This window comes from Apodemus sylvaticus, chromosome 5 (assembly GCF_947179515.1).
Source record: "Apodemus sylvaticus chromosome 5, mApoSyl1.1, whole genome shotgun sequence".
NCBI lineage: Eukaryota > Metazoa > Chordata > Mammalia > Rodentia > Muridae > Apodemus > Apodemus sylvaticus.
The window spans coordinates 10,679,214-10,702,120 of NC_067476.1; the positions used below are offsets into that span (position 1 = coordinate 10,679,214).

Here is a 22,907-nt window from a genome sequence, read left to right on the forward strand (position 1 = left end):
GAAATTAAAAAATAGACTTTTCAAAAGAAAAAACTTACAGTTATCATGGTGAGCATGGATAAATAACCAGAGAAGAGCGGGGCACCCGTCGAAGATTGGCAGTATAAGTTAAGAGAAAGCTTAACTGCATTTCAAATAAAGCGACAATCAATTATTCTGAGTGAATTTATAAATTACAGTTCTAAATCTGGGCACAAATTTTCATTTGCTTCACAGTATTTCAACTGACTTTTGTTTCTGTTTTTGTTTGTTTGTTTTGTTTTGATACAGGGTCTCTCTGAGTAGTCCTGGCTGTCCTGCAACTTGAACTGTAGACCAGGCTGGCCTCAAACTTATGGAGATCTATCTGCCTCTGCCTCCCTAGTATTGGCATTAAAGGTGTGGGCCACTATCACCCAGCCCTGTGACTGTTCTTTACTAATCGAAATGTCCTTTTATTTCTTTGTTGAACAATTACTTGGTACTGAGTGCTTTAGTAGAAAAGCCATGCTTGAGCTGGGCGTGGTGGTGCATGCCTTTAATCCCAGCACTTGGGAGGCAGAGGCAGGCGGATTTCTGAGTTCGAGGCCAGCCTGGTCTACAGAGTAAGTTCCAGGACAGCAAGGGCTACGCAGAGAAACCTTGTCTCGAAAAAGAAAAAAGAAAAGCCATGCTTTTGAGCAAGAAGTAGTGACTTTTAAAGGACACTTCAACTAGTCAGGCAGTGGTGGTGCACGCTTTTAACCCCAGCCCTTGGGAGGCAGAGGCGGGTGGATTTCTGAGTTTGAGGCTAGCCTGGTCTACAGAGTGAGTTTCAGGACGGCCAGGGCTAAACGTAGAAACCCTGTCTCGAAAAATAAAAAAAAAGGGGGGGGGCGGGGCTCTTAAACTACAGCTATGAATGCTTTTCCATCTGTTGTGAGAACAACACTGCATGCGGTAAAGCATTTAATGTAGAAGTGCAGACGGTGTGAGTGCTGTGATGAGTGCCTTTAGAAATAGGGACAATGAAGACTAGGGGACCAGAGGATGAACTTTCACGGGTGTGGGGTAATTTTTCAGATTTTTGAGGTCTAATTATCTGGACAAGTTTTGCCTTACTTCGAGTTTTAGGAGAACGTGAGTCTCACCTGTGAAAGGATTCATACTAGAACAAACATCCAGAGCCTGGCATACTCCTAACAAACGCTGTTTCTTCAACCTCCATCCCAAAGGACCATTGATGTTTGCTTTCTCAATACTTCACAGGTTCCTGTTTGTGGGCGTTTCCCAAGTGATTAGGATGTAACTAACGCTAGGAGCGAGTCAAAGTTTCTCCCTGAACGAGGCTCAACGAAGTAATCCAACTCCGGTTCTGGAAAACTCCAATCCGTAGTTTTCCCCTGTCTCTGAATCGCCTGAGGTCTCGCTACTAGGAGCAGTGAAGACTTCAGCTGACCACAGTCCACCGGCTCTAAGGAGGCGGGGCCAGCTCTCTGTAGCTATGGGAGCTACAGGCTTGGGCCTGATCGAGCAGCCTATGGGCACCAGGACTACAAGTCCCAGCATTCCCCCAACCCCCCACTCCCCCCCCACCGCCGCAGCACGGCTCGCACCTAATTGTCAGCTCTCGCGCTCACTGGCCAATTGGATGGTGGTGAGGGTTATCGCTGGTTATCGAAGACCAATGATAAAGCAGAAGGGGCGGGCGCTTCCTCATCGCTCACCTTGAGCTCAGAAAAGCTACCTTTAAAAGGTCGTGCGGAGCCGGGCTGTCGCAGGTAGTGAGGCTGGAACAAGAAGGTGCGGCAGCGTGTAGAGACCGGCGCCGGTGGCCTATTGGACCTCGCTCCGGGAATTCGGCGTCACTGGGGGCGGGACCGGGGGCGGGGCCTGGCCTCGTTGTGGCGCGGCTCGTAATCCATTATGGCGGCCTCGGGGGTCGGTGTCTATCACTGAGAGGCGTCGGAGCTGGAACCGAGCGCCGGGTCCCGCGGCTGAGGATCCCGTGCGCGGCACACACCCCCACTGGCTGGAGAAGCCGGGTTTCTCGGCAGAGCTGGGCATGTGACTGCTCGGCGGCCGCAGCAGAGGCCGGGGCCAGGGCCGGGGGAGGGGTGTCTCGGGTAGAGACCCCTGGGCTCGGGGCAGCCGAGGCGTCGGGCCTCCTTCCCTGTGGCTGCCTCTCTGTTCGGACTGCGAGAGTCCTTCGTCCCTCATAGCCCTGCTCTGGCTCTGGGACACCCAGAGTGGTCTCAGTTTCTCCCTACCTGGGACACCCTGTTTCCTGAGGAGGAGCGTCGCCCCCGAGTAAGCCGCCCCCGCCCTGCCTGGGAAGTCTCTTTCTCACTCCCAGGCCGCCTTTCTCTCGATTTCAACCCCAAGTTTGCCACGGAGCCCCCTCATTCAAATCATCTCCCTGCTGTCAAGAGATCTCCGGGGGTCCTCCCAGATTGCTTCCGCCGGCCTCCGATGTTCTGACTTCTTCCAATGTCACCTACAGTCCCATTGGTCACAGTGCAGCCCAAAACTTTAATGCAAAGGAAAAGTCTGGATTGGTTTCACAGGCCTTTTAAAAAGCGGACTTAAAAGTTGCTGGTCATGCATTCCTTCTCGGCAGAGTGGAGAGCAAGCTCTCATTGAGATCTGTGTGACCCGTGTCTTTCCGGAGACCAGGGCAGGGAAGTGAGAGCGGCAGGAAATTTGTTGCAAGATGGAGAGACAGAGATAGGGGATTGGTTGACTTCCACAGGAAAGATTGCAGAAAACATAAAAGAAGCTCAACCTTTTCATCGCGCTGGGGAGTTGAAATGACTTTCAGTACTCTTGGCCCCTTTCTGACTTCCCCGTGAATATTTTTATCCAAAGTTTTCCTCTTGCAAAGAAAGTGTTCCTCGGCCCGCAACATAGACTTAGATTCAAGAAACTTCTGGGTGGCATTGTGGTTTCAAACTGATTACCTTGGAAAAGAATTCCAGACTCCTGTTTACATGTGTGAACCCCAAACCCAGCTTCCCTTTCTCGTGGAAGCTGTCTGTCTGTGATTGACCCAAGTTACTGACCCAAGTCGGTGTGGTGTGAAGTTCTGGGTGTCTACTGTTGCCTGCTAACCCCCACGGACCATTCTGAAAGATCTTGAACCCTCTTCTGGAAAGGGGCGCCTACCACTGCTTTATGGGGCAGCAGCCTGGAAAAGTTCTTGGGGACCAAAGAAGGCCTAGTTTGCCCGCCCTGCATTTTATCAAAGGGGCAGGAAAGAGGGACTCCTCGAGGCATGGGGGCCCACACTGCAATGTGTTTGTGGAACATGGTGAGTGCCTTACAGGTTTCTGATAATTGGTTTTCCTTAAGCATCAAAGAAGTTTCTGAAATAATACTTGTGTCAATTCCTTCTGGGTCTCCTCAGCAGCATTTTTTTTTTTTTTTTTTTGGCTACTATAGTTGCAAAGGTGGTGGAACAGTTCTTTGTATAAGAAAATTGTAAGTTTATTCAGTCTGCATGAGTTGCTGTTTCTTGCCTGAGTCCCCTTCTGGTTCACTGTTGACACAGGACAAGCCCTTTAACTGTTTGGGGGTCAGCATTTTGTGGGGGAGGGGTTGGACTTAAGTGGCTCTGAAACAGTCATAGTTCTTCCTGTCTGTTCTCACTAAAAGCTGGGATCCTACCCACTGTGTGTGGATGCCTTTATTACTTTGTCTATAGAACACTTACATCTTCAAAGTGGTTTGTGCACACAAAGGTTAAGTACCAAACCTAGTTGGCATGCTATCTTTTGACTCTCTCAATAATGAGCTGCACTTGAAACTTCTGTTTTGGGGCTAGGTGGGAAAGTTGAGTGTGGAAGCAGTGTGTCTCCTGAGCTGAGACTGGCTGTGTTGCTTCCTGTAAGGAACAGTCCCGTCCTTGCTGGTGGCATCTTTTCTTCCTGATTAGTTGTCTTTGACATTTTTTATAAATCTATTTGGTTCATAATGCTGACAGCACATGTGCTGTTGACCAACAGTTAAGAGCTGGTTAGACTAATGGGGCAGAGGCAGCAGGAGCTCGTTAGTTAGTACTGTGGCATCCTGATATTTCTCAAACTGTGTACTTAATATTGAAATAGCAATTGAGCTCTTATAGTAACTATACGTAAGCAAATATGGCCTATGCAAGGGTCTTGTATGCTTTGAAATTTAGTCATTAGTATTTAACAACAGGTGGTTGCTATAAACAGCTGTTTTTGAGTGAACTTATAGTTGATAATTGAAGTTTTCTTTTTGTAAGATTTATTTTAGTGTGCGTGTGCGTGTGCGTGCGTACCACATTTGTGTCTGGTACCCGTGAGGTCAGAAGAGGATGTTGGATCCCTGGAACTCAAGTTACAGATCATCATGAGCCACTTGTGTGGACCTTGGGAACTCTATAAGAGCAACACATGTTCTTAACTACAGAACTCTCTCTCCAGTATGTCTTTTTGTTGATGTTAGTTTTTCCTTTTCTCTGTATAGCCCTGGCTGTCCTGGAACTCACTCTGTTGGCCAGGCTGGCTTCGGAACTCAGAAATCCGCCTGCCTCTGCCTCCCAAGTGCTGGGATTAAAGGCATGTGCCACCACTGCCCGGCTACCTATTTATTTTCTTTTACTTGTAATTATTTAAAATTTTTTTATGTATATGTATTTTGTCTGCATGTATGTTTGTGCGCCACATGTGTGCAAGAGCCCGCAGAGGCCAGAAGAGGGCACTGGAAACCCCGAGCTGGAGTTACAGGTGGTTGTGAGCTGTCTTGTGGGTTGCTGGAAATTAAACCCTGGTCCTTTAGAAGAGCAGCCAGTGCTCTTAATCACTAAGCCGTTTCTCTAGGTCCTTTTCTTGTAGTTCTTTTTAATTATGTGTACGTGTGGGTATGTGTACATAAGTGCAGGTGCCTGTGGAGGCCAGAGACATCAGCTCCCCCCTGAAGCTGCAAGAGCAGCGTATGCTCTCTTGACCTCTGCGCCATCTCTCTAGCCTGGTGTTTCCTTTTCTTGTCCACATGTACTTCAAGTAAGTGTGGGCATCTTGGTTTGTCCCTCTACCTTGAATCAGTTCTTTTTAGCATTGTTTGAGGTAGACAACAGGGGCAGTTTGTTAAGCTCCTTCAAATTCACAACTTAAAACATTGTTATCTTCTGAGTATGATGTAACTTCAGATAGTGGAAGTCGGTGGACACTTAGAGAATTCTGGCTAAACTAAAATACAACTAGCTACCAACGACCCAGGAAAGTCACATCTAGAAATCCTGGCCTAGGTATCTCTAATACTTTTCAGGGGTTCAGAGGAGAGACAGGGTCTTGTGTAGCTTAAGCAGGCCTCTAACTCAGTGTGTAGCAGAGAATGACCTTAAACTGTCTGATCCTCTTGTCTTATCAAGTGTTGAAATTGTAGGTGCTTCTAATCTGCCCTCATCCTTTTGTGTATGTGTATAAAAAACAAAGAAACTAATTTTTCTTATTGCTGTGAGTGTGTGGGGAATGTGTGTCTGGGGTGTGTGTGTGTGTGTGTGTGTGTATAGGTAGGTAGGTAGGTTAGAGGGTAGACAACTATGGGGAGTCCTTTGTCTCCTTCTACCTGTCCTTGGGTTCCAGGAACCAACTTAGTCAGGCTTGCATGGCAGGTTTTTTCAACCCATCTTGCCAGCCTGTGCACACATCCTTTTGATACTCTGAGGTCTAATAGGACTACACGTAAACTTCAGCTGTGTACTGAAGTGAGGTGGTGTCCTCAATAACAACACTGGAGCAATTGTTTGCATGGTGACCAGAACTTTTTAATTTTTCTTTTTTGGACTACCATTTTTACTTGGAACTTCATCTGATAGATTGTAGTTACTCAAGACTAAAATTTGTCTTTCCTTTTGAGGAAAATAGCTTGTTTTAGAGAATTCGAATTGCTATTGTGCTGTCCATACCAGTGTGATGTTTACAAGTGTGGTCAGGGACCTAGTGTTTTCTAAGGGGTCAGTAGATGATATGTGACACAAGGTCACATGGGTGAGAGGCACCTTCATACTGCCAGGCGAGGAGGGTTTTCAGTGTAACAGTAGAGAAGAGCGACTCTACTGTTCACCTGCTCCCGAGGTGACAGTCTTCAACTTTAGAACTTTTTTGTTTGTTGTTTGTTTTTGTTTTTGAGATCAGGTTTCTCTGTGTTGCCCTGGCAGTCCTGGAATTCTGTAGACCCAACTGCCTCAAACTCAAAGACCTGACCGTCTCTGCCTCTTGAGTCCTGGGATTTAAAGTGTGTGCTACCACAGCCTGACCCAATTTTAGTTTCTAAGGTGGGTAGTAATTGAGATAAGAAATATAAACTAAAAGTCTTTGAGCAATTATTGATTTTCTAAAAGTATAAAAAGGCCTGAGATTAAAATGTACAAACTTTTATCAGTGTGATAGTGCACACTTTTAATTCCAGCATTCAGGAGGTAGAGAGGCTAGAAGATCTCAGAGTTTGAGGCCAGTTTGATCTACATAGCAACTTCCAGGTCAGCCAGGGCCATATAGACCATGTCTCAAAAAAAAACCCATCCATCCATCCAACCAACCAACCAAAATGTGGGCCTTTCATTGTGTAAAGTCTGTTCAACGCACACTAGGGTGTTTTCTGATGTTTCTCTCTCTCTCTCTCTCTCTCTCTCTCTCTCTCTCTCTCAAGACAGAGATTCTCTGTGTAGCCCTGGAGCTTGCTCTGTAGACTAATCTGGCCTTGAATTCAGAGATTCACCTGCCTGAGTGTGCACCACTATTGCCTGGCTGTTTAATTTTTAATTGATGTTTGTATTGTCTCTGTGCGTGTCTGTTTGGCCTTGACTTCTCACACTCACTTCTCTTTTTGGGTGCTGGAGATGAAACTCAGTCGTTAAACTTGGTGGCAAGAGCCACCTCCTCCTCCACATACTTCAAAGACCCATCAGTGAAAGCCACCCTGAGTTACAGTAAATGGAAGAAAGCCATTTGGAAGATTAGTCTGTATGGTTTGGCCCCATTTTAAAAAACAAATAATTACTTATTGCATATGGAGAAGTATGGAAGGATTTTAAACCAAAGTTGCTGTTTTTAGGGAATTGAGATTTAGTGGAAATAGGAAGAAGAAAACTTTAAATTTTTTTGAGACAGGTCTTGCTTTATAGACCAGCGTGGCCTGAACTCCAACATAGCCATCGTCCTTCCTCTACCTCTGGTTCAGGGTGACAGGCAGGAGCCAGCAGCCCTTCTTAATCTTTGTGATATTCTAGATACTTTCTACAACAAATGGTGTTATTTTGTAATAGATACAGAGAGATTTGTAATTTGGAATGGTGACTGAAATAGGTACTTCTTTGCTGCACACTTTTTGTGGAACTGCTTAAGTCTTGATTGAAGATCAGTCAGTTTGCTTAAACTTTTCTCAAAGACTATGGATTTTAGTTCCAAGCGGCTTTTCATCCTCCATAGACTGATTTTTCTAAAGTTTGTTTATGTCCCAGGCCTAACACATGGTATTGGGCCATATGCGAATTGGACGCCAAGGATAATGCGTGGTAGTGGGTTTTGTTGGTGGTGAGTGAGGTGGTTGTAATGGCAGTAGTGATGTGATGATGAGGAATTGTGGTCATGGTGATGGTGGTGGTGGTGGTGTTGGTGATGAATTTTCAAGGGGTAGGGAAGCAGATGGTAACATTTGCCAGGATCATTCGTAGTCAAAAGGATTTGCTCATCTGTAAAGAGAGGGAAGAAATGGAATCTATGGTATTTTTTTTATGTTCCATACATTTAACATTTTAGTGACTTACCTAAGAAAATCCACTGTTAGGAGTGTTGAAACTATTCAGAAGTAAACTTTTCCTAGATGTCCCTTTTCTTCTACAAATGTTGTTGAGCACACATATGCTAGGTAGTATTTTAATAAGAGAACAGAATGCAACTTCCACCCTCCTAGAACCTTTGTTTTAGACACAGAGGCAGACCATCCCGACTGTAACGCAGGAGATACAGATAGACTACATTGTAGCAAGTGCTGAGAGAAAAGGAACAGGGATGCTTGGGGCCATACTGCAGGGGCGGCAGAGTCAGTTGGTAGCACATGCCTGTAATTTCAGTACTTGAAGGTCTGAAACAGCCGCGGTGGTGTCGCACACCTGTAATCCCAGCACTTGGGAGGCAGAGGCAGGCGGATTTCTGAGTTCGAGGCCAGCCTGGTCTACAGAGTGAGTTCCAGGACAGCCAAGGATACACAGAGAAACCCTGTCTCAACAAAAAAAAAAAAAAAAAAAAAAAAAAAAAAAAAAGAGGAAGAAGAAGAAGGTCTGAAACAAGAGGGGACTGAGTTCTAGGTCAGCCTGCTCTACATAATGAGACTATGTCTTGTTTTGTTTTTCTTTTTAATCTTCTCAGGGGCTGGAGAGATGGCTCAGTGGCTAAGAGAGCCTCATGCTCTTCCAGAGAATGAGAGTTCAGTTCTCAGCACCCACACTGTGGCTCACAGCCATCTGTAACTCCAGCCCTTCAGGAAATCCAACACAGTCTTCTGGCCTCTGCAGGTACCTACACACATGTAAAGCACACTTACACACACATTAAAAACAATAACAGCAGTCTTGGACTGGGGAGATCGCTAAGAAAGATAGCCTTACAAACAAGAGGACCTAAGTTTGAGATCCAATACCCATGTAAAAAGCCAGGTGCTTTCTATCACCTGTTTGTAAGCCCAGCATTGGAGGCAGAGACAAGAAGATCTCAGGAGCTTGCTGGTAGGAGTCTCTCCTAATCAGTGAACCCCAAGTCTTACTTTGAGACCTTAGAGATCTCAAAAAATCAGATGAAAGCTGGGCACTGGTGGCGAATGCCTTTAATCCCAGCACTTGGGAGGCAGAGGCAGGCGGATCTCCAAGTTTGAGGCCAGCCTGGTCTACACAGTTCTAGGACAGCCAGGGCTATACAGAGAAACCCTGTTTCAAACAAATAAAAAACAAAGATGGGTGGCACTGAAGAGTGACACCCAAGGTTATCGTCTGGCCTCCACATGCCGTGTACCCTCCATAAACATAATAATTTCCCTTAAACTTGGATTTTCTTTCCCTCTTCTCTCTCTCTCTCTCTCTCTCTCTCTCTCTCTCTCTCTCTCTCTCGCTCTCGCTCTCGCTCTCGCTCTCGCTCTTTTTTAAAGATTTATTTATTTATTATATGTAAGTACACTGTAGTTGTCTTCAGACACACCAGAAGAGGGTGTCAGATCTCATTACAGATGGTTGTGAGTCATCATGTGGTTGCTGGGATTTGAACTCAGGACCTCTGGAAGAGCATTCAGTGCTATTAACCACTGAGCCGTCTCTCCAGGCCTCTTTCTTTCTTAGTTAACTAATGCTTGGTGCCTGAGGAGGTCAGAAGAGGGCATTGAATCAGCTCTTGGAAGTAGAATTCTGAGCAGTTATGAAGCACTATGTGGCGCTGGGATCAGACTTGGCCCTCTGTGAGAACAAGTGCTCTCAACCTCTGAGCTCTCTCCAGCCTTTAAATCTTGTTTAATAAGAATCCTATTAAATGGACTGAGTGAGCCTGTGTCTGCTCACGAAGGGTTGGAGTGAGTTCTCGGGAAGATTGTTTCTTCTTTTCTCTGGATTCTGGGATTTTATGCAACTAGCAATATTCTGGGGTGTCTTTTCTAGTGAGTATACTTCCATTTCTTTCTTTTTTATTTATTATGGCAAAATACTCATAAAAAGAACCAATTTAATTGTACAGTTTGGTGACGTTACCTATTAATACTATGCCATTACTGTTATGCATTCTAGAGCTTTTAATATCTTGAATATGGAACCATATACCCGTTAAAAACAATACCAGCCTTGGAAAGATAAAATGCTCAGGGTATGTGGGTTCAGTTCCCAGCACCCACATTGTGGCTCATGGCTGCCTCTAACTCCAGTTCCAGGGCCCCAGGGCCTTTGTATAGTCTCCAAGAGCGCCAGGCATGTGTGGTGCAGGCAGACATGCAGGACAAACAGCATGCACAAAATGATTTCCATTTCCCCTCCTATGTTGCTATGCTTTCTGTCTTCTTGAGTTTGCCCATTTTGTATATCTCATAAAAGGTAGTGATAAAAACGTGCTGTGTGTCTGGCCTGAACAGTTAGTCTAGGGTTGTCAAGGTCATCCCTGCAGCAGCAGTTATCAGGCTTTCCTTTAAATACTTGTAATATTTCATGGCATGAGTGAATGAATATACTGTATTTTTCGTTCATGTAACTTGTGTACAATTTATAAAATTAGGTTATAATATAGATAAAAGGCTGTGACTGTCAGCTTGTTGGTAGTGACCATGGAGTCACTTCCTTGGTGAAGCCGCTGTCCTGGCCATCAAGCAGAGATGATGGGTTCTGTTTTGTCCTGCTCCAAGGAACCTCTTGTACTTCAGCACCCTAGAGTCCTTCCCCTTGTAATGCAACCTTGTTCTGCTCTGCTGTGCTCTGCTCTGTTTTTGTTTTGAGACAGGTCTCAACGAAGCCCAGGCTTGTGATTCTCCTGCCTCCACATCCCTGATGCTGGGATTACAGATGTGTGTCCTCCATCATGCCTGGTTGATGCTGTGCTGAGGATGGGACCCAGGGCTTCATGAATGCTACAAGCAGTCTGCCACACAATCTGATTCCCAGTCCTCCTGGGATACTCTTAATATCTGTAGTGTATTCCTGATACTGAGAATTTGTGTGTTCATCCTGTCTCCTTCCCCTCCCCCTCCTTTCTAGTCTGTTCCTTCCTTCACCTTTAAAGTGTGTTTGGCTAGCTTATCCATTTTATTAATCTTAAAGACAAACCAACTCTTTCCCCCCATATAGTCAAGATTCATTTTAAGGTCTAAAAACATTAAGACTAATTAAAGCAAAACTACTGTTATTGCTTTAAAAGATAAACTACTTTTCCCCCTTTTTATGAGTGCTTTGCCTACATGTATGTTAGTATACCATATGTGTGCAATGCCTCTGGAGGCCAAAAGAGGGTGTCAGAGCTCCGGAGATTGTCACATGTGTGCTTGGACCAAACTGGGGTCCTCTGGAAGAGCAGCCAGGGCTTATAACTGCTGAGCCATCTCTGCAGCCTCTGGCTGCCTTCTCCGAAGCAAAGTATCCATTGACTGTTTTAGTTAGCATACAAGAGTGTGCTTACGCCGGCCATGCCATCCGTGTACACCGCCCTCTGCTGCTCCTTGACATGTCATCTTTATTTTTAACGTAGTCTCATTTAGTGATTTTTGGAGGGCGACAGGGGGGAGTCTGCATGAAAAATAGTGTCTACCCAAAGGTTCACAAGGAGGTTTTGACACTCACTTTACCATATATTTTACAAGTTGCCTGGAATGACTTTTGATCTTTATTGGTGATGGGTTTATGGTTTGTTTTTTTCTCCTTCCATGTTGACCTCACACTTTCATTAAAAAGAGCCTTACCAGGGCTTGAGAGGGCGGCTCACTGTGATCACAGAGAGGAGCAGAAGCCACCTGTAACCCTGGCACTCAGGAGACAGAGATGAAGACATCTGGGGCCAACCTCTGACCGCTACACACACACACACACACACACACACACACACACACACACACAGAGAGAGAGAGAGAGAGAGACAGACAGACAGACAGACAGAGACACCATCACTGCTGAGCAAGTCTGGTATCTGGGTTTGTAGGTCTGTCTGGAAACTCTGTTTTGTTAATTCACCACAGAGTTTGTCCCTTTATGCCATCTACACCACCTGTAGCTTTAAAACAAATCTTAGTATCTGATAGAACAAAGCATCCAGCTTGTTCTACATTGTTGGCTTGGCTTCCTCTTTTTCTTTCCATACACAGTTTAGAATGAGTTTTATTCATTTCTAGATCCAGTTAAAGATATTCAGAGCGTTTGTTCTAGAATGGCATTGCGTTTGTTGATTACTGTGATCTGGGTATAGTAGAGGGACATAAAGACTGGAAAAGGCCGCTCCCCTGGCGGAACGCTCAGCACCCTGTCGGTTGTCGTGGTTTGCAGCTGCTTCCATGTCCATCTCTTCCTGATCTTCGGCTTTTAAAACATTCTGGTTTTCTTTGAACTCAATCCTTGGTCTTGCTGATAGAAATCCTGTTTGTATAGTTTCATGTGTCAAGAAATCAGATTCCCTCTTTTTTTTTTTTTTTTTCCAGATTAGGTGTTTAGTACATGTGGAATGAGAGTTGCTTTGTGTTGGGCACTGTGTGTGTCTGGTAGAACAGCAGGGAACGCAAGCGTCGGCTGGTGGTGGCTCTTTGTGCCCTGGTGACTAGCCTGGGAACCCCCATCGTCACCAGTGTGGTAAAGTAGTTATTGCCTGGACTGTGTGGGCTGTGTCCAAGGTTGTTACGCAGAAGCACACCCCCACTTGGTTCAGCAGTGCCTTTATCTTTTGCTGATGAGTGAGTGCTAGTGGCTTAGTCAGACAACTCCCAGGTTTGCCCTGATATGGTAGCTCCTGTTACCCTGAAGAACTCTTTTCTTATCTTCCTGCCTCAGCTGGACTTGCAGGTATGCTGGTGCTCACCAGCTGGCTTTTTAAGAATGGAGTGAAGGCTTTTGAAAATGATTATAACATTGAAATGAGAGGGATTGTTATTTAAGACTTTATATTGTAACGTTTTGTGGTGTTTGTTTTTGGTTGGACTTTGGACTCTGTGATTATTATGTGATGTGAAACAAATATATCCTATTTATGCTCTTCTGATGTAATTTTATGTGCTTACTAAATTTTATAACTAAGATCATGATTTGTAATTAAAAAAGAGCTTTGGCAGTTTGAAATTTTATTTTAAAACTAAATTGAACTGTTTTGAATAGATGGTTTATTGTCTGACATAAGTACAGAATACAGTACAAATGTGTGTTCTGAGGTGCTTGTTTCCACCTGTACCACCAGACTTTTGTCCCACTTCTCTGCAAAGCTATCTCTGTATTTCTTTTAAAAAATAGTTATTTACTGTGTGTGTGTGTGTGTGTGTGTGTGTGTGTGTACCATAGCACACATGTGAAGATCAGAGAACAGTTTGTGGGAGTTGGCCCTCTTCTCTCTGTCATGTGGGCTCCAAGTCTGGGCAGCAAGCACGGTTACTTCTGAGGTTGCCTTTTTTACTTATTTATATTTAAACTTTTCATTCATTTTTATTTTATGTATGGGGATGTTTTGCTTGTATCCTTGTGCACCACATATGTGCAGTGCTGCTGGAGACCAGCAGAGGGCATTAGATTCTCTGGAACTGGAGTCGTTATCATGTGGGTGCTGGGTACTGAATCCAGGCTGCATGCAAGAGCAGCTGGTGCTTTTAACTGCTCAGCTCTTCATTCAGCTCCTGCTTTCCGCTTTCTAATGGCTTCGTTGTATCCCATCACCTGGAGGTGTCCTTGTCTTTTCTGCACACAGTGCTGCAAGAATAACCTTGCATGTGGTGTTTCACAGCTGTGTACTGCGTCTGTGGGAGACATTGCTGTAAGCTGGACTCTAAGGAGCATATGCACATGCCATTTCTATAGCAGTGGAGCGCTACTGATGCCTAGGTAGATACTGATATAGATGCTTGCTGCACTGCCAGATCCTGTCATCCACTGAAGTTCTGGGGGCAGGGAGGTGGAAGTAGGGGGTGGAGGGTGCAGGCAGGGGCTGGAGTCTGTTGCCAAAGCTTGGCAGTAGACTGCTGTCAGGCTGTGTACTCTAACTGGTTGTGCGGGAGATAGTGTCTGATGTGGTTTTGGCCAGCAGTTCCCTCTCTGTGTGTTGGACGCTTGAGCAGGAGCCTGTGCTTCTGGTTGTCTTTGCCCCTCGGCTGCCCCACATCCCTTACTCCAAGGAGCTTCCCCAGGGCTAGGTCCAGGGTACTCTGGATGGACTCTCAGCCCTGGCTCTCTCTCTCTGAGGAGCCTCTCGGATCTGGCTACAAAGGCTGGCCGTAGACTCCATTGCCAGGGCTGGCTTATTTAGTTTGGACAGAGACCCAACTTTCTCCCAGTTTGTGCTTTAATGTGAAGAGACTCTAGTTATAAAGCTTGTTGCACAGGGGAAGGCTGTTGCTGTAGGAGGGTGCTCTGGCCGAGGCTTGCAAGCCTTTCCTTGTTTCTGAACACTCCAGGAGAATCAGGCCGTAGTCAGCAGGGAATCCCTCCACCCTGGGAATGGCTCTGGCTTAGAGTGAGCCTGCATCCTAAACTGATCAAGTCTGCCTGGAAGCAAGGTCTTTTATTTCCTTGTGTTGAGGTTAGCCAGCCTCAGGATGGAATGAGACCCCTGGTAGGGCAAGGAAGAGTGGATGGGCAGTGCCCAGTTCCTGAGGCCGCTCCTCGGTATGCACCTTCTCAAGTCATTGACTTCAGTTGGCCTGACTGCTCTCCAGGTTCCAGGAAAGCAGCACATGCTAGCTGATCAGCGTCTTCTCATTCTTTTGAGAAGAAAAATAGCAGATTCCTTTTGAGTAAATGATGCAGCTAGACTAGTAATATACATTGATTGCTATTTATAAAAAAAATTAACATCCTTTATATGTATAAATATGTAAGCATAAATATATTCATAATATTAATTTACATTTATCCTGGTCTCACTCTCAGTTGTTTTCATGCCATGTTCACACTTGTGTCTGTTTTGGAAAACTGACAAGTTCTATTTCATGTAGCTTCACTTAGCCAGCCATCTTTACTCCACTGCCCTAACTACACCCCTAGCCTGTGGAGTTGTCATTCTGTTAAAGGTTATATGTTACTGACACTGCCTTTTTAAATTAATTACATTTTTTTTCTTTTAAGAATTTCATACAAGTATACTATGAAACATCATTACTACCCGTTACCCCCTCCAGCTCCCACTGTGTCCCCCATTAAGTCCCTGACCACATCCCTCTGGCCTTCTAGATCTTTGTATAATGTGTTACTGGTGTAAATGTGAAAGTCACAGCCAACACGCTCATCACTTGTTGAGCTTTTTTTGGGGGGGGATTTTTTTTTTTTTTTTTTTTGAGACAGGTTTCTCTGTATATCCCTGGATGTCCTGGAACTCACTCTGTAGACCAGGCTGGCCTCAAACTCAGAAATCCGCCTGCCTCTGCCTCCCAGAGTGCTGGGATTACAGGCATGCGCCATCACTGCCCAGCTATGTCTTAGTTTTCTATTGTAGTGATAAAGACCACCACTGAAAGCAGCTTGTTGAGGAAAAAGGCTTTAAAAAAAAAAATCTTACAGCTTGTCATCATGTAGAGAAGTCAGGGCAGGAACCTGCAGCAGGAACTGATGCAGAGGCTGTGGAGGGCTGCTGCTTACTGGCTTGCTTCCCATGGCTTGCTCAGCCTGCTTTGTTATAGAACCTGGAACTACCAGCTTAGGGAGGGGGTGACACCTACAGTTAGCTGGACCCTTCCACATCAATTAAGAAAATGTGCCACAGGCTTTCCCACAGGTCAAACTGGTGGGGGCATTTTCTTAATGACTCTAGTCTGTGTCAAATTGACAGAAAACTATCCAGAACACCAAGTAGCTCCGGCTTGTCTAGAACTCTGTAAAGCAGACTGGCCTCAGACTCAGAGATCTGCATGCTGAGGACTGGGCTTAGAGTCGTGTACTACTTGATGTGCACCTTTGCCTACTGAGTGATCTCACCGACCCTGAGGTCTGTGTATATGTACATATATACACATTATTCTGTGAAAGTACTATAATGTGATACAATATTTAATTGTGTTTAAATATTTAAAATACAATAATATTTTATTTTATTTTATCTTATTTTGAGACAGGGTTTCTCTGTGTAGCCTTGGCTGTCCTAAAACTCATTCTGTAGACCAGGCTGGCCTTGAACTCAGACATCTAGCTGCTACTGCTGCTGCCTCTGCCTCCTGAGTGCAGGGACTAAAGGTGTGCACCACCACTGCCTGGTGAAATTGTATTTTAAAAGAATTTAAAAATTATTGTTGTGGGAGAGATGGCTCAGTGATTCAGAGCACTTGCTGCCTGTGCAGAGAGTGGAGTTTGATCCCCAAGTCCCAGGCCCACAACACCCTCTTTTCACTTTCTTAGCCACTTGCACCACATGTGTGGCCACATACGCAGAGGCATAAACACAGAAATTGAAAATATTAAAAATTATTATTGTGAGGGGTTTGCTTTATTTATGTGTTGAGATGGGGGTGGGGGGGACGGGGAGTGTCTTATTTTGTGTCCCAGGCTGGCTGTGAATCTGTAGAGACGGGCCTGCCTTGGTCTTCTGAGTGAGTGTTCTATTAAAGGTGTGTGCTGCCAGGCCTGGCTTGGGCTTCTTAATGGAGTGTTGCAATGGTGGCACAGAATGCTTGCATTTGCCAGAGTCTGGGCTTTTGTCCTGAAACTGCCACTTGTAAACCTGGACAAGCAAGGTTTAGTAGAGGTGCACCTAGAAGACAAACCTTCCCAGCCATCTATGCAAGTACAGCTTTACCTCAACAGGGAGAGAGAGTGTGTATTCTGGAGCAGAATATAAGTGACCATGGCCTAATGAATTGATGCCACCCTAATACCATGTTCCACTGTGGTAACTTTCTTTCCTTTTTTTCCTTTTTTTTTTTTTTTTTTTTTTTTTTTTTTTTTGGTTTTTTGAGACAGGGTTTCTCTGTGTAGCCCTGGCTGTCCTGGCACTCACTCTGTAGACCAGGCTGGCCTCGAACTCAGAAATCTGCCTGCCTCTGCCTCCCAAGTGCTGGGATTAAAGGCGTGCACCACCACTGCCCACCTTGGTAACTTTCTTAAAGTTTTTATACTAATAAACAAAGACCCAGACTCAGGCTGGGTCTTTGTTTATTAGTATAAAATATACTGAGTTTGAGTCTAAAGGATTTACCCAGAATCACAAGGCTGCTGGGTCAGACACAGAGGGACATTGAGTGGCTGTTCTGGGTCTGTAGATGGCCCAAGAAAGCAAGACTATGGGCTCACACCATTTCAGTTCTCCATAGCTGAAGTCCTAATCATCCTGGCTTGTACAGAATTCAGTGTGTCTGCACCCCAAGAAACTGCTTTGTTGTTTGGCAGGTGCTACTATGTCTCCCTGCAATAGGGAAGTCAGATGTGCTACTATGTCTCCCTGCAATAGGGAAGTCAGATCGTGAAGTCAGGCGCCTGTCCTCTGAACTCACTCCTGCTGGCCACCCAGGAGCAGTGTGACTGACTGACTGACTGACTGACTGCAGACACTAGGGAAATGAGGCGGTACACATCTGTGTTGTATTCCTTTGCTAGGTGGAAGGGAATGAGGCAAGGGTGGGGTCTGTGGCTCCACCTACATGGAATGTTGGTGAGCCTGGGGCCAGGTGTGTGGCTGTGGTGACTCAGGCCTGCTTCTAACCCTGCAGCTTACAGATGATGGACGGACCCGCGGAGACATGGCAGTTGCTCTTCCTGGAAACTTAGAGAGAGCCTTGCTGTGTGATCCACTTGGAATGCTTCCTCAGGCCTGGGGAGGGCGGGAGCTGGAGAGCCCCTCTTCTGTTTTGGTATGAAGTTCAGGATTCTGGAGATTTCCCCCAAGAGTTTCTCATGGGGTCTCTAGGCCATCCCGCCGGCAGAGGCAGGTGTATCCTCTGACTAAATAGCTGCTTTGCCTTCCCGCCAGGAGCGCACTGCTTCTTCAGGAGAGCGCTAGCTCATCTCTAAAGCTCTTGTTTACCACATTTCATTTTCATCTGGCTTTTTCTCAGTCTCCAAAGGTCTTATTTATGAGCCTGTGTGGAAGTTGAATTTGTGAAGCCCACATTGGGCCCTGATGCATTGTGGGTAGCTTTTGCTCCAGGTGATTTCTGGGTTCTATGAGCTTGTGTGGCTGTCAGCCCAACTTGAAATTGCACAGTGAAGCAAACCTTTAATTTACTGGGTCAGAAGAACTCATCAGGGACAGAAGTCTGACAAATTAAGGGTCTGCTCCAACATGGGCTTTTTTTTCTGTGTTGAAGGGGTGGGTAATTCACCTGGTATCTTCTGGAAACCCATTGATTTAAATGCATTTCAAGAGGCTAGGGATGCAGCTTGCATGATAGAGTGCTTGCCTACCCTGAAGCCTTTGGTTCAGTCCTCAGCACCCCATAAACTGGGCACTCTGGTAACCAGAAATTCAAGGTCATCTTTGGATATATAGCCAAGTTCAAGGGCAGTGTGGGATGTGAGAGCCTAGCTTTGATTTGTTTTTAAGCTATTTCTAGGAATCAGAGGAGATCCCTGCCTGTGCTGCTTTGGAGGTGCTCTCTGTTTCCTTGCTTTCTTTCTGTATCAGTTACAAAGCCTCAGCTAGTGTCTGAGGCTAGTGTCTCGCTAACATGATAAACAGGATAGGTGATTTCTCTGAGACTCACAGAGGAGCAGTTTAGATACCACAGCTCCCAAGTTCGTATTTGATTATGAGAGGCCGGCCAGTTATCTTTGGAGAGGTCCCTTAGCTCAGGCTGTCTCAGTTGCCATTGCTATAATGAGGTAGGGGTGATGGGGAATAAAAGCAAAGCAACCCAGCTCTCCGTGCACCGCGCTGCCTCCTCATACCTGTTAGGCAGAGGACCACAAGAAACTGATGCACCCCAGGGGCTGGAGTGATGGAGAGGCGGCTCCGTGGCTAGAGAGCATTTGCTGGTCTTGGGAGGACCTAGCTGTAGTCTCCAGAACCCACACCGCAGCTCACGGCCACCTGTAGCTTCAGGGCCATGAGATCTAACACCCTCTCTTGGCCTCCAAGGGCACCAGGCACACCTGTGATGCAAATACATACAGATAGGCAAAATAGACAAAATAAATCTTGGAGGGGAGGGAGAGAGATAGAATAACAAGGGTGCTTGGTGCTAAGTCATCAGTGAAGTGGGATTCTCGAGTTTTGACCAAGATCCCCAGGGTGTGCAGAGAAGGAAGCAGACTTGTTTGGGCGAGCCTTCCTCACTGCTGTATAGCACTGCTGGCTGTGGATTAAGCAAATTCTTCATTATTTCTAGGGAATCTAAACCCTGTTTTTGTTGGGGTTTGGGGTGGGGAGAATGTAAATTTTCCTAGTTAACATTCTTTTCCTTTTGAAAAGGCATGCTTTTAAAAGCAGTAATCAGGAAAATCGTGTTTTTGATGAATAAGCAGTGCCTTGAGTGCTAACGTATTTGTAGCCTTGTCTAATTACTCTGCAGGGTTCAGTGGGCCTTGGAGACAGCTCCAGGTAATCTGCTTGCTCTGCAAGTGTGAGGACCTGAGTTGAGGGCCCAGCCTCTGCTGGTGACCTGGTGCTGCAGGGTGGGGTGGTGACAAGAGGGATGGATGGCTGTGTCCTCGCTGAGCCGGGCTGTTTAAAGGGAATAAGCAGAGAGCGATAGAACAAGACACTTGATGTTCCCCACATGTACACAGAAGTGTGCACACCTGTATGTGTGTGCACATGCCCATGCACCCACCCTCACATTCAAATTGTGTAACCTTTAAGACTGGCTTTTTAGTTTGTTGCATGTAACATGTTTTCTCCTTTTCAATGATGAGTTATACCCTATTATAGAAATGTTTATTTATTTATCTGTTGTGGCAGTGGGTTATTAGTGGCTGGGACCCTAATGCTTTGAATATAACAAACTTTTTATGTGAAAGGACACTTCACACCTTCTTCTACTTTATCTTTTCTGTTTTGTCTCTATCTCTGACTGTCCCCTCCCTCCTTCCCCCCATCCAGGTGTAGCCCTGGCTGTCCTGGAACTCCTCTGGAGACCAGGCTGGCCTCAAACTCAAGGGTCCACTTGGCTCTACCTTCCACGTGTTGGGATCACAGATGTGCTCCTTCTTGTTATGTTTGTTTAAGACGCTTGTTTGAGTTGATAGACTTAGACCCTAAAATAACAACTGACTGCGCACACCTGTAATCCCAGCACTTGGAGGCAGAGGCAGGCGAATTTCTGAGTTCAAGACCAGCCTGGTCTACAGAGTGAGTTCCAGGATAGCCAAGGTTACCTAGACAAATCCTGTCTGGAAAAAACAAAACAAACAAAAAAAAAAATTAAGAACTGACAAAGTGTTTTCAAGAAGCAAGCCTCTGGGGGAAAGGTGCTTTTCCACAAAGAGTGAGCGGGTTTGTGAATGAAGATGGACAGATATGGGTCTCCCGCCTCTGCTGCTGTGGGAGCGGCTGTTTGTGGTTTGTGCTGTTTCCTCCCTTTTCTTCCTCCTAGGCAGACCTGCATAACCGTGAGGCTACCGAAGTACTGAGAGCCTCTTCTTGGCCTGTCTGTGTCGGTGGCCCTTTGTCAGGCGCGGCCAGCCCTTACCAGCTTTCCCATATACTGCTACAGCTAGCCCCACGGCCAGCTGGGAGACAGTCTCCATCCTTGAGCACCACAAAGGGGGCACTGTTTTGGTGGTGCTCCAGATCTATGTGATCTGCATCCCACTGTACCCTTCCCTCTTCACCCCGAGACTGGCAGGCATGCTTTACACAGTCTAATGGTGTTTACCAAAGTGGGGGACCTAGGGCTGTTGGGGGAGCTTTTGTCACTTGTGGGATTAACTTTGGATGTCTACAGCAAATGTTTGTTCCCACAGTTCCAGCCTGCTTTTGGCCTCTGCCTCAGTTCTGACCAGGTTCTAGCATAGCAGAACATGTGTCCACTTCAGCTTGCTGCAGGAGGGTTTGGGTGTCTGGAGCGTAGGCTGGGGAGCGTCTTGATGTTTTTTTTTTGTTTTTTTTTTGTTTTTTTTTTTTTTGACTTGGTTTTTTCAAGACAGGGTTTCTCTGTGTAGCCCTGGCTGTCCTGGAACTCACTTTGTAGACCAGGCTGGCCTCGAACTCAGAAATCTGCCTGCCTCTGCCTCCTAGGGTGCTGGGATTATAGGCGTGCACCACCATTGCCCAGCTGAGAGTCTTGATATTTTGAAAGAAAATGAAGCAGATCTTTCTGCTTTCTGCTCGTGGCTGTGGAATTTGGGCAGAGGAGTTTTCCCTGTGGCTGCCTGTCTATTCCTAGGGGCTGTGCTGCGGAGAGAAGGTCACCCTCTGCTTCTATAGCATCCTCTTCACCATCTTTGAGGAGGCCATTTGATCCTTGCTAGAAAAAAACTGTGGGAGCTGGAGAGATGGCTCAGCATCTAGGAGTACTGGCTGCTCTTCCAGAGGACCTGGGTTCAATCCCCAGTACCCACATGGCAGCTCACAACCATCAGTAACTCAAGTCTCAGGGAATCTAACATCCTTGTCTGGCCTCCTCAGGCACTATACAAAAGCTATGTGCAAACCGCACATCCAGACACATAAGAATAGGTTGAGAGAAAGAGGAGCAAGAACAAGATTAGGTCTTGTTGGCTAATGTCTGGACTGACTGAGAGCAAGCTGTTTTAAGATGGGCCCTGAGCTCAGCCCATCAGCCTGGAGAACACCTAGGGAAGGCTGTTCAAGCCCCAGGCTTTCATAACAAGGTAGAGGAGGATGATGGAGGTTCTCAGGGAAGCTGAAAAGCAGTGCCCTTTAGGGGAAAGCTCATTTCTCTCAGGAGTTTTACTTCAATTTCTCGGCTATGAGAAGGGGCTGACTAATGCCTTCTTCCAGTGGGCATGGTAATATACGGAGTGAGTGGTAACTTACGGAGCATGTGTGCTGAGCTAGACAGCACAGAGAGCTTACGATTCCTTATCCTTTAGGGTTGCCAGGGGAGCTAAGAAAGGGCCTGAATTAGGGCTGGTGGCTCCAGCTGCAGTTCTGTCCACTTGAGTAGGGAGGCTAGGAAAGGGCATACCTCACTTATCATCGCGGAAGTGCCTGTGGAGTTGCCATCCAAAGTGATCTCCAGGCCGCACCGCTCACGTTTGTGTGTGGTGCCCAGGACAGTAGTGCTTGCTATAGCAGTTGATGACACACATAGAACTACATATTCTCTGGGCCCTGTCTCAGGGACAGGAAGGGCTGCCCACTGCTCATCTAGGGACACCAGATAGTTGTCCCAGTGGCAGAGCCAGATTTGGAACCCATGCTTTTTGTCACAGACAGGAAGGTTTATGGACACACTGTAGTTCTTTAGTTTTAAAGACTGTCCAGTTGGGATGGGACTGGTTACCTTACTCTTGGCCACAAACTACTTGGAGTTAAGTTTGTCATTGTTTGCTGGGTGGTGGTGGTACGCGCCTTTAATCCCAGCACTTGGGAGGCAGAGGCAGGCAGATTTCTGAGTTCGAGGCCAGCCTGGTCTACAGAGTGAGTTCCAGGACAGCCAGGGCTATACAGAGAAACCCTGTCTCGAAATAAAACAACAAAAAACCCCATAAAACAAACAAACAAACAAACAAGTTTGTCATTGTTTTTTTCCCCAGATCAAGCTGCTTTTGGGATGTCATTTTGTTATAGGGTTTAGCCTCCTGGCCTTCCTCCCATTAGCCCTGCAGCACAGGCCCCCCTGGCCTGCTCCCTGGTCCTGTATGCCTGTGATGGAAGCTGCCCTGTGTTCACCTTGATGCTCACCCTCATCAGAGGCTGAGTTGTTCTGCATTCTCCTAGTCTCTGTACTCAGGCCCTTGGCTGAGATGCGTAGGGCACTGGAAATAAACTGGTCCTGATCTTTTCTACTGTCAGTGTTACTGCCCCTGTTGCAGAGCCTCAGCAGATCAGAGGGCACCTGCTTGCTTAGACGCTGACAGAGCATCCTGAGCTTGCTGCTGCCCTTCTTTTTGCAGGAAGGCCCTTCCTATGCACACCTGCAGGGTCCATTGTCTTCTCTTTTTGTGCCTATTAACAGCTTTTGATGCACCAGTCAAATTCAAATCATTGTCAAAGGGCTGGAAATCCCCATCTCTTTTTTCTCAAATTCGGGACTTGGTTTGTCAGTCCTTTCTTCTTCCAGTGCCTACCCCAGCCTTTTCTCTTGTCCTTGGGAAGGAAGATCTTGATTTAGAAGTACTATTAGAATGAAATAGAAAATAAAAACATCTCAACCAAAATTTCTTATGCATA

General features: G+C 46.1%; 1 protein-coding gene across 1 annotated transcript in view; it reads left to right on the forward strand.

Annotated features, from left to right (window-relative positions):
* Positions 1-1,650: 1,650 nt before the first annotated feature.
* The window catches only part of Abl1 (ABL proto-oncogene 1, non-receptor tyrosine kinase), a 113,489-nt gene continuing 92,232 nt past the window's right edge, over positions 1,651-22,907 (forward strand). Inside the window, exon 1 of the mRNA XM_052182136.1 lies at positions 1,651-3,268. Coding sequence (XP_052038096.1) covers positions 3,133-3,268 — 136 coding nt within the window. The 5' untranslated portion in view covers positions 1,651-3,132. The remainder of the gene's footprint in view (positions 3,269-22,907) is intronic.